This window comes from Chrysochloris asiatica, unplaced genomic scaffold, assembly GCF_000296735.1.
Source record: "Chrysochloris asiatica unplaced genomic scaffold, ChrAsi1.0 scaffold00083, whole genome shotgun sequence".
Classification (NCBI taxonomy): domain Eukaryota; kingdom Metazoa; phylum Chordata; class Mammalia; order Afrosoricida; family Chrysochloridae; genus Chrysochloris; species Chrysochloris asiatica.
This window is the reverse complement of record NW_006408601.1, coordinates 9,102,675-9,113,596: the sequence shown is the minus strand read 5'-3', so window position 1 is coordinate 9,113,596 and position 10,922 is coordinate 9,102,675. Positions and strand designations below refer to the sequence as shown.

General features: G+C 38.6%; 1 protein-coding gene across 1 annotated transcript in view; it reads left to right on the top strand.

The window, feature by feature from the left end:
• Window positions 1-10,922, top strand: part of TSG101 (tumor susceptibility 101) — a 73,671-nt gene that overhangs the window by 37,897 nt on the left and 24,852 nt on the right. Inside the window, exon 7 of the mRNA XM_006865807.1 lies at window positions 4,175-4,266. Coding sequence (XP_006865869.1) covers window positions 4,175-4,266 — 92 coding nt within the window. The remainder of the gene's footprint in view (window positions 1-4,174; window positions 4,267-10,922) is intronic.

Below are 10,922 nucleotides of genomic sequence, written 5' to 3'. Positions count from 1 at the left end.
AACGAGATGGATTGGCCAGGTGGCATCATTGATGGACTCGAGTGTGACAGCGGTAGTGAGGTTGGCCCAGGATTGGACATTGTTTCGTTCTGCTGTGCATGGGGTCACTATGAGTCAGTTCTGACTCGATGGCACCACCTGACAACAACGTACAGCCAACTGATTTTTGACAAAACACCTAAATATATTTTAGGGGAGTTGATAGTCTCTTCAACAGTGCTGGCAGAACTGGAAAATGATATGCAAAAGATTGAAATAAGACCTTCACCTCACACCTTATGCAAAAATCAACTCAACATGGATTAAAGACCTAAATGTGAATCCCAGAATTATGAAGGCCATCAGTAAAAAAATCGAGACAAATGTGAGGGCACTAATTCAGGGAATACACAGACAACAAAACATTTTGAAAACCACACAAACAAAAGTAGACAAAAATAGATGAGTGGGACATACTAAAAATTAAAAACTTATGTGCATCAAAAGACTTCACCAGAAGAGTTAAAAGGGAACCCACAGAATGGGAAAAAAATCTTTTGCAATGATACATCAGACAAGGGACTCATTTCTAAAATATATAGGAAACTATAACAAGTCAACAAGAAAAAGACAAATAACCCAATTAAAAAATGGGCACAGGACATGAAAAGGCACTTCACCAAGGAAGAGATTTGGGCAGCCAACAAACTTATGAAGAAATGTTCATGATCACTAGCTATCAGAGAGATACAAATCAAAACAACAATGAGATACCATCTCACACCCCAAAACAAAACAAAAAGGGAATGGAAGCAAATACTGTTGAATGATGATGAATGGAGAAGATTGTAATCATTGCAATGAAATGATGGTGTAAAACCGATGTTCTTCCATTTAAACTATCATTCAATTCACAATAAAAACTTGTAAGTGCTGTCGAGTCAGATTACAGCCTTGGAAATGCTATGGGATAGTTCAGCTCTCTCCTACAAGGACACTATGAGTTAGATTGACTCAGTGGCAACAGGTTTGGTTTTTAGATTATCTTTACAGAAGCAGACTGCTACAACTGTCTCTTGGAGAGAAACTCGTGGGCTCAGATTTCCAACCTTTCAGTTAGCTGTGGAGTGCTTAACTATCACACCACTTGGGGTCCTTTAATCATATACAAAATAGAAAATGTTATTGTTAGATGCTGTGGGCTCTGACTGTTAGTGACCCTATGCATAACAATGCCCAGTTCTGTGCCTTCCTCACAGTTTTGTTATCCTTGCGGTCGTTGTTACTGCCACTATGTCAGTTATCACATTAGGGGTCTTCCTCTTTTTCTGAGTCTCCACCAAGCATAATGTCCTACTCTGGGGACTGGTCCCTTCTGAAACATGTCCCAAGTACAAGAGACAAAGTCTCACCATCCTTACTTCTAAGAGCATTCTGGCTGTACTTCTTCCAAGACAGATTTGTTTGTTATTTTGGCATTCCATGATACTTTTAGATATTCTTCATCAACACTATAATTCAAATGCATCAATTGTTCTCTGGTCTTCCTTATTCACTGTCCACCTTTTGCATGCATATGAGGCAGTTGAAAATTTCATGGTTGAGTCAGGTGCACCTTGTTGTTGGTTGCCATTGAGTCTGTAGCGACTCATAGCCATCTTATATAGAACGAAACATTGCCGAGTCCTGGGCCAACCTCACAATTGTTGCCATGCTTGAGCCAGTTGATGCTGCCACATTGCCTTTCCATCTCATTGTGGGTCTTCCTCTTCCTTAATCGTCAAAATTATGTATTTGCTCTTGAGCACTTTAAAGAGGTCTTTAGTAGCAGATTTTCCTAATGCAGTATGTCATTTGATTTCTTGAATGTTGATTTTGGATCCAAGAAAAATGAAGTCTCTGAGAACTTCAATGTCTTCTTCATTTATCATTATATTATTTATTGGTTCAATTGTGAGTATTTTTGATTTCTTTACATTGAGGTATAACCCTTGCTGAAACCTTCAATCTTCATCAAGATAGGAAATAGTACCACTTAATTTTCTGTTGGTTTAACTCAAGAAAAATTGTTAACCCTGAATGTGGAGATTAACCATAAGGGAAAATTAAGCAAACTAAGTAGAAACAGGGAGTTTCAGGTTATCTGTAGGCCCAGAAATTTTTTTTTCATATGTTATTCAAAAAACTCTGTAATATCACAAGCTTGTCTTTGAAAAGATAAACAAAAATGAGCAGATCTGAAGAAAAAATATTCCAGTTTTCAGAATGATGGATTAAAAAATTTCAGGAAGATTGGCAATGTTCCTTGCAGCATTTTAGCATGGATTACTAAAGAGACTAAGGGGCTCTGGTAGCTTAGTGTATTATGCATTGGACCTCAAGTTTAGCAGTTTGAATTCATCAGCTGCTCTGCAGGAGAAAAATGAGACTTTGCTCACGTCAAGATTCATAGTCTTGGAAACCCTATACAGGGTCACTGTGAGTTGAAAACAACTTGACGGCACACAATCACCACCACCACTTAAAGAGTGTTCCATAGCAGGTAGCATGAGCCTGCCAAGGGAAAAAAGCACTTAGCTTTTTTTTTTCAGTCTGATTTTGCAAGAAAGTGCCATGATTACATTGCATTTTCAGTAAGTCTTATCCAACCATGATATTGTTGGGAATAAGTTTTAAAATGTGAGTTGGTAGTACAAATTGAGAAATCTTTGAATTGAAAAGAATTACTGACCATGAACTAAGAGCTCTTGCTTCAAGGCCCTAGGCTGGCTGTTTTTTAATCAGTAAATTGACAGGACTCATAAAGGTCATGCTGATCAGAATTATAAATGTCACAGATCTGGCGATTATATAGCTCAAGTAAGAATTATCAAGATGCATTATTTAACTACTAACACATTGAGTTGTTATCACAGGATTGGTGGTTTGAATCCACCAGTTACTCTGCAGAAGAAATGTGAGGCTTTCCGCTCCCTTAAAGACTTACATCTTCAGAGACCATTTGCAGGATTGCAGTGAATCAGAACTGACTTAACAATACACAATAACAATAGCTAAAAATCATCTTATTGTGCTTTTCTTTCTTAAGGGGAAAAAGACCTTGGGAAAATTCAGGGAAAGGGAATTTGAATCAAAATCTTATCTCTCACTCTCCTGTGAAGAGTGGTTGAAGGAACTAAGAATATTTAACCTGATGAAAGAAGACGGAAGGAAAAATGTTAGAAGTCTTCAGATATTTGGCTGCTTATTCTGTGACTTTCCAGAATGCAGATTTAGAGCCATTATTCATACATATAGTATTTGTTGTTGTTAAGTGCTGTAGAGTCAGTTCTGAGGTTGTGAATCTTTGAGGGATCAGAAAGCCTCATCTTTGTCCCTTGGAGCAACTGTTGGTCTCAAACTGGCTGCCCTGTAGTTCCCAGTCCAGTGTTTACCCTACAAAGTTACTTCAATAAGGAAAAATGATCCATTGTCAGGGTTATTGTAAAAATTATATTTACAGATGATGTTGAATAGGAGGTATACATGAATGACACAAACTAGCCATAGAGTAAGAAGAATATCTTTTAAAGCTTTATTAGTTAAAAGGATATTTTAACAATAAATATTCACAAAGGTTATTAATAAACCACAGAAAATATATTTTCCCTATAGCCTAGGAAATCAAAAGGGAAAAGTTCTCTGACATAATATTTGTTGATTTGGATCCTGCTACTTAGACTTTGTAGTTGCTTTTTGCTGCTGCAAAGGTGACTCTTAAATAATCAGGGACAAGCAAGAGTATTTTAGCCATTCCATGAAACCCTATATAGCGTCACTGGAGTTGAACCAACTCCACAGCACTTAACAACAATAACTTGAAGAATAAATCCAAACAACTAGAATGGAATTAAGAGAATGTTGGAACATTGTGAAAATGTTGTTGAATAATCTGTGTTGAAATTGTCAAATAGGAACTTAATTTTCTGTGTAAACTTCCATTGAAAACATAATCAGGTATTGTTAAAAACAATAAATACCATGCCATTAATGCAGTTTCTATAAAATCATGCTTGAGTAGACACCTTTAACTCTAAAACTCCATTTACTGGTAAAACAGTGTATCAAGTTTAATTTTCTTTAATGGTATCTTTAATCTTCTTAAAGATACTATAATGTGTTGCTTAAACATTGAATGTTTTTCTTCCCATTTTAGTGCTTACCCGGGCTGCCCTTACCCACCAGGTGGTCAGTTTCCTGCCACAACAAGTTCCCAGTACCCTTCTCAGCCTCCTGTGACCACTGTTGGTAAGTACCATTGCAAACTGATACTTTTCCACATTGTTGTTGTTCCGTGCCAATGAGTCCTTCCGACTCATAGCCACCTTATGCACAATAGAACAGAATAATGCCCAGTCTTGTGCCATCCTCACAATTGTAGTTATATTTGCTCATCTTCTGGCACTATATCTGACCATGTTCCATTGCTGTTCATGTTTTTCAGTGGCTAAACATTCGGAAATAGTCTGCTTCTTCTTCTTCCTAGTCTGTCTTAGTCTGAAAGCTCTGCTGAAACCCATCCACCGTGGGTGACTCTGTTGATATTTAAAATACCTGTGGCATAGCTTCCAGCATCATAGCAACACACAATCCATCACAGTACAACAAACTGACAGATGAGTGGTAGGTTTCTCCACATAGGGAACTTCAACATTCTCCTGTTGTGAAAAGCACATTTTGCTTTTATATGTACAATGTTAGAATACTCTCTCTTCTTAGTGAAAAACTGTTAGGGGTCAGTGTCCCATAATCCAACACTTGAAGTGGTTTCTAATCTTATAAATAATACATCTAGGACTGCCCCTTGTCTTCCAAGGTTGTAATCTTTATGGAAGCAGACTGCTACAGCTTTCTTCCTCAGAGCAATTATTGGTTTCAAACCACTGACCTTTTAGTTAACAGCCCTGTGTTTAAAGACTTCTTCACCAGGGCATAAAAATAAATAAATGTTATAGCTCTTTTCACTGTCTATCTTAATCTGTCTTACCATTCTATCTTATTAAAACTCTTTTCCTAACACTCTGCTGCTGAAAATGTTCCAGTGATTCTCCCATTGCATTCAGAATTATGTGCAATGTTCTTAGGCCTAGAAGGCCCTTCATAATCCTGTCTCCTCCCCACCCCCAAATAACTTATCATTTTCTTCTTGACTGCTACTTCCATGAATATTTAATATAGATCCAAACAATATGACATCTTTGACAACTTTTTTCAATTTATCATGATGTTTATTGGTCCAGTTGTGAGGATTTTTGTTTTCTTGACATTTGAGTTCTAATTTATATTGAAGGCTGTATTCTTAGATCTTCATTAGCAAGTATTTCAAATATTCTTTGCTCCCAGCAAACAAGGTTATGTCATCTGAAAAACACAAGGTTTTTCCCTCCAATCCTTATGCCATGCTCTTCATATAATCCACCTTCTCAGATTATTTGCTCTGCATACAGATTGAATAAATATGGTAAAAGAATACAACTTTGACACACCTTTTCTGATTTTAAACCACACAGCATTCCTTTGTTCTTTTCAAATGACTGCTTCCTGGTCCATGTAGAGGTTCTGCTTGAGCACAATTAAATTCTAGAATTTCCATTCTTTGCAATATTATCTATCCATAGTTTGATATGTTCCACAGTCAAATGCCTTTGCATAGTCAGTGTCTTCTGCTTACAGTCAAGAAGCATCTGATGTTAGCAATAATACCCCTTGTTCCACATCCTCATCTGAATCCAGCCTGAAATTCTGCCAGCTCCTTCTCGATGTGTTGCCACAATTGTTTTTGAATTATCGTCACTAAAATTTTACTTACATGTGATATTAATGATATTGTTTGGTAATTTCCAGTTTGTTGGGTTACTTTTCTTTGGCTTGGGCACAAATAATGGAGTTCTTCCAGTTGATTGGCCAGGTACCTACCTTCCAAATTTCTTGGTCTAGACTAGTAAGTACTTTCAGTAATGTATAAGTTGGTTGAAGCATTTCTGTTGGCATTCCATCAGTTCTGGAAACCTTGTTTTTTGCTGATGCCTTCAGTGTAGCTTAGACTTGTTTATTCAATATCATCCATTCTCAATCATATGCTACCTTCTAAAATGGTTGAGGAGTCCTGGTGTGGTACTGTGGGTTAATGCGCCAGAGTGCAAAGCTGTCTGAGCTTCAAGGTCGGTGGTTCAAATGCACCGGCTGCTCCTCAGAAACCCTATCCACAGTTGCTATGGGTCAGAACCGACTCAACAGCACTTAACAACAACAACAAAATGGTTGAATGTAACAAATTCTTTTTTTGTATTCCTTCCATCTTCCTGTAATACTTCCTGCTTCGTTCTATTATTTTGCCCATATTGTTGTTGTTAGGTACTGTCAAGTTGGTTCCAACTCAGTGACCCTATCTATGCACAGTGGAATGAAACACTGCCAAGTTCTGGGCCATCCTCACAATTGTTGTTGCATTTGAGTCCATTGTTGCTGCCACTGTGTGAGTCCATCACATTGAGGGGCCCTCCTTTTTCTCACTGACCCTCTAATTTACTAAGCATGATGTCCTTCTCCAGCAATTGGTCCCTCCTAACAACATATCCAAAATACAGGAGATGAAAGTCTTGCCATCCTCGCTTTCAAGTAGCATTCTGGCTACACTTCTCCCAACACTGATTTGTTGGTTCTTTTGGCAATCCGTGATACTTCTCAGTATTCTTCACCAACACCATTATTCAAATGCATCAGTTCTCTGGTCTTCCTTATTCATTGTCCAGCATGTGAAGCATTGAAAATACCGTGACTTGTGTCAGACACACTTTAGTCCTCAAACTGATATCTCTCTGCTCTTGAACACTGTGAAGAAAAGGTCTTTTGCAGCCGATTTGCCCAGTGCAATTGTCATTTGGTTTCTTGACTGCTGCTCCCATGATTGATTGTGGTTCCAAGCAAAATGAAGTCTTTGACAACTTCAGTCTTTTCTCCATTTATCATGATGTTATTTATTGAGCCAGTTGTGAGATCCAGTTTTGCCCAGAGAATCCCTCAATATTTCACTTCAAGGCTTGAATTTTTTCTTTAGTTCCTTCAGCTTAGAAATGCTGAGTGTATGGTGTGTCCTCTAGGCATTTATCAGCAGCTGTCTGGAACAACTGTGCCCTTAGCAATTGTGATCTCAAATTGTAATGTGTTAACGTCCCTGATATCCCAGTAATTGTTAGTATGGTGTCTGAGTTCTGTTTGGCCATTGGGTTATCAGACTTATCACGTAAGTGTCACATTACATCATTACATAATTGGCACATATTTTGTGGGGACACAATTAAATCTATGACATTCCATCCTTTGCTCCCCACCCAAATTCATGTCCTTGCCCCACGCAAGACATTTTTCATCCCTCATATCATCCCCAAAGTCTTCCAAGTCCAAATTCCAATCTAGCACAAAATTCTTTTCATCTCTGAATCTAGGATACAAGTTATTGCTTCCAAAGTACAAGCATGCATTTCTATTACAAATGGTAGTAATTGGAGGGAAAGATGGGATAATGGACATCAAGCAAGTTATAAAACCCAGCACAAAGATGACATTCGCTCTCAAAGCCTGAAAATAATTGTCGTTCTTAGAACATCTAAGTTCTGACTTTGCTTTGGGTATTGGCTATGTTCTATGAACTGTTGGTAGAAACACCTGAACCCTGGGCTTCGGCTCTGTCTCCAGGCCCATTGGGATGGAAGCTCTGCTTCCCTGGCTTTGGCAGCCCCATTCACCTTAACCCTCTGACCAAGCAGGCCCCATTCTTCTGCCCCATCAGGCATGGCTACCCCAACCCCTGAGCTTTCAGCAGTGGCCCCATTTTAACCCAGTTGATTTGACTCTGTGAAATTTAGGGAATTGTGGCCCCACCCTTAGAGCCTCAGAGGTCATGGCCCTACCTTTTGAGACTGAGGCAGCTTGTTTCCAGTGCCCTTTGTCTCTTCAACTTCTACTTCCTAGTCCCTTGATCTCTAGGAGAGGCCATTATAGCCTCTCTTCTACTCCAGCAAGTAGAATAAAGCGATTTAGCTCTACAGATAAGTGCCCAGAAACACCCCACTCAAATAAGCCTTGGTCTGACAGTGCTCAGCTCTCTAGCTCTGTGGGTCAGAGAGCCTAACTTCACCAACAGGTGCCCAGAGGCACCCCTGTCTGCCTGGAAGCCTCCTGCATGGTTCGTGTGTGACCTTGTGATACTGTCCTGGCTCTGCGGCTGTAGTTTATTTGCTGCTGCTTCTCACCCTCTGTGCCATCTCCAGCATTACAGTTTTCTTCACTTTTTTTTTTTTTTTTAAAAAGCTATTATTGTAAATTGTGTGATGATGATAGTTTATAGGGTAGATCATCAGGTTTGCACTCAACCAATCATATTTGGTTTCATTGCAATGATTACAATCCCCTGTATGCCCCATCGGTTAACAGTATTTCCCTCTAGTCCCTTTTTTATTTATTTTATTATTTTTTTAATGTACACAAAACACACAGAAAATATATGTTCATTTAAACAACCAAAGGGCACGTTTTGCAAGTCAGCCTTCTTTCCACTGGCACACAGCCTTTCTCACTAAATAGGTCTAGAGTCTTCTGCTGCTCGTCTCTCTGTCTGTCAACTCTGCTTCCATCTCTGGTGTCGCTGCTTCTCTGGTTAGCATCCCACACTCTGCTCATGCTCTTCCCTCTCAATTGTCCTATGGTTCCTCACTTCTTTTTAAGCCTTCATCAGGATTGCCTTTGATGTCCGTAATTCTTTTTAATAGTCTCCTAGCCTCCATTCTCTGCTCATTATCCCATTCCAAAGCCGTTTTCACATTTCAGGCATCTGTTAGAGCAGTACCCCACTTTTCTGGTATCAGATTGTCTTAGTTCTCTAGTGCTTCTGTAACAGAGTGAATAACCCTAACAAACAGAAGTGTATGCTCTCACAGTTTAGGAGGCTAGAAGTGTGAATTCAGAGTGCCGGCTCTGGAGATCTCCATGTATCTTGGCATCAGTCTTTCCTTAGATCTAGAAGTTTCTCAGTGCAGGCACACCACGTCAAAAGGACGCTCTCCTCTCCTGACTCTTCTTTCTTAGTGGTAGTAGTAGGTTCCACTTCATTTCATTTTTAACAACTTCCTGGTTTCCTAGATTAATTCCACATTCCAGTTATTAATGGATAGTTACAGTTGTTTTTTCTTATTTTGAGTCATTCCCCATCAACAAATGAAGGTCCAGAAAGCTTTGCTCTATCCACGTCAGTAAGGTCAGCTTTACTTTGAGGTGGCAGCTCTTTCTCAGTCATATTTTGAGTGCCTTCCAACCTGAGGGGCTCATCATCTGGCATATATCAATCACACAGTGTTCACTGCTAATTCATAAGGTTTTCAGGGACTAATACCTCAGAAATGGACCACCTATTCCTTCTTCCTAATCTGGTTTTAGTCTGGAAGCTCTGCTGGAACCTGTCCACTATGGATGAGCCTGCTGTGATTTGAAACCCCAGTAGGCTAGCTTTCAGCATTACAGCAACTTGTTTGCCACGACAGTATGACAAACTGTCAGCTATGTGGGAATTTTTAGTGGTGCATTATACAAAACATTATTGAACTTCAAAATTGGAATAAAGGGAAGTAGAAACAAGTATCTTTTGACTACTGGTGGTGGTGGTATGCCATGGAGTCGATTCTGACTCATAGTGACCCTGTACAGGGTTTCCGAGGCTGTAAATCTTTATGGGAGCAGAACGCCTCATCTTTATCCTGCGGAATAGCTGGTAGTTCCAAACTGTTGACCTTGAGATTAGCCACCTACTTCGTAACCACTACGCTACCAGAGCTCCTTATTTGATTACTAAAGTTAAGAAATGGTATTTTCTCAGTATATCAATGCTCAGGATTTATGCTATTATTCTCTATGTTGCTGAGGCCAGGGAAATATAATGAGATGAAATGAATGTGGTTATTTAACCTTATACTTTTTGAAACTTATTAATTTTACTGTTAGGAGTTTTGAATTTATAGCGTAAAACAACGTTAATAAACTTACCTTTTATTATTGATGTGACTACCTGTGTACATATTGGATTTGATCATCTGTAATAATATTGTAATAAAAGAATCATCTAAGAAGTAAGTGAGAGATTTTATTCCACATAAAAATCTTAGGCAGTGTTGAAGAAGGCTAAGGCTGGATGCAGTTCTTTGGTGAAAGCAGCACCCTGACTCTTTGAGGTGTAGAATCACTTCATTTTACAGCTTTTCTGTTCAATGGGCAATTTCTTGCTTAACTTGATTTAAAAACAGCTCTTCATAAGTGTGAAACTGAGGGGATTGAGTAAATATTGAAAACATTTGAATAATGAAAAATCCGGTCCAGGTGGTGTGTGGTTTTCTATTAGGTCTGGGCAATTGTAGTGACATTTTAATAGACTTATTGTATTATTTAAGGGAAGGGAAACTTGTGTCTGTAACTTTAATTCTTCTCCGAAAGCATTGTAAAACCAAATGTCTGATTTGAATATCATCTTACCCCCAAATGTTTCCACTAGAAGACCAAATGGAAAAGATGTAGAACTTGAACAATTTTCCTTAAAATTTGTTTCCATTGCAGGCATTGTTTACCAGCAAACACAACAGAAGGAATGTAAATGTATCTTAATAGTTGATAATAAAACTTAAATTCTAAAGTGCCTAAACATTTACAGTTCTATTTCTTCAGGTTAAAATATGTGTTCTTTAAGAATAAAATATTTTTGTTAGGACTGGGCTAGTAACTTTCACCATTTTGGCATTTCCATACTGTCGAACTTGAGCTCTGGTTTTAAAGGTTTAAAACCACCACCTAGTGAAAAAGAATAAGTTTAAGAGAAAACCTTAATATGTGTTTATGTTCTCTTAATAGCAGATGCCAGAAGA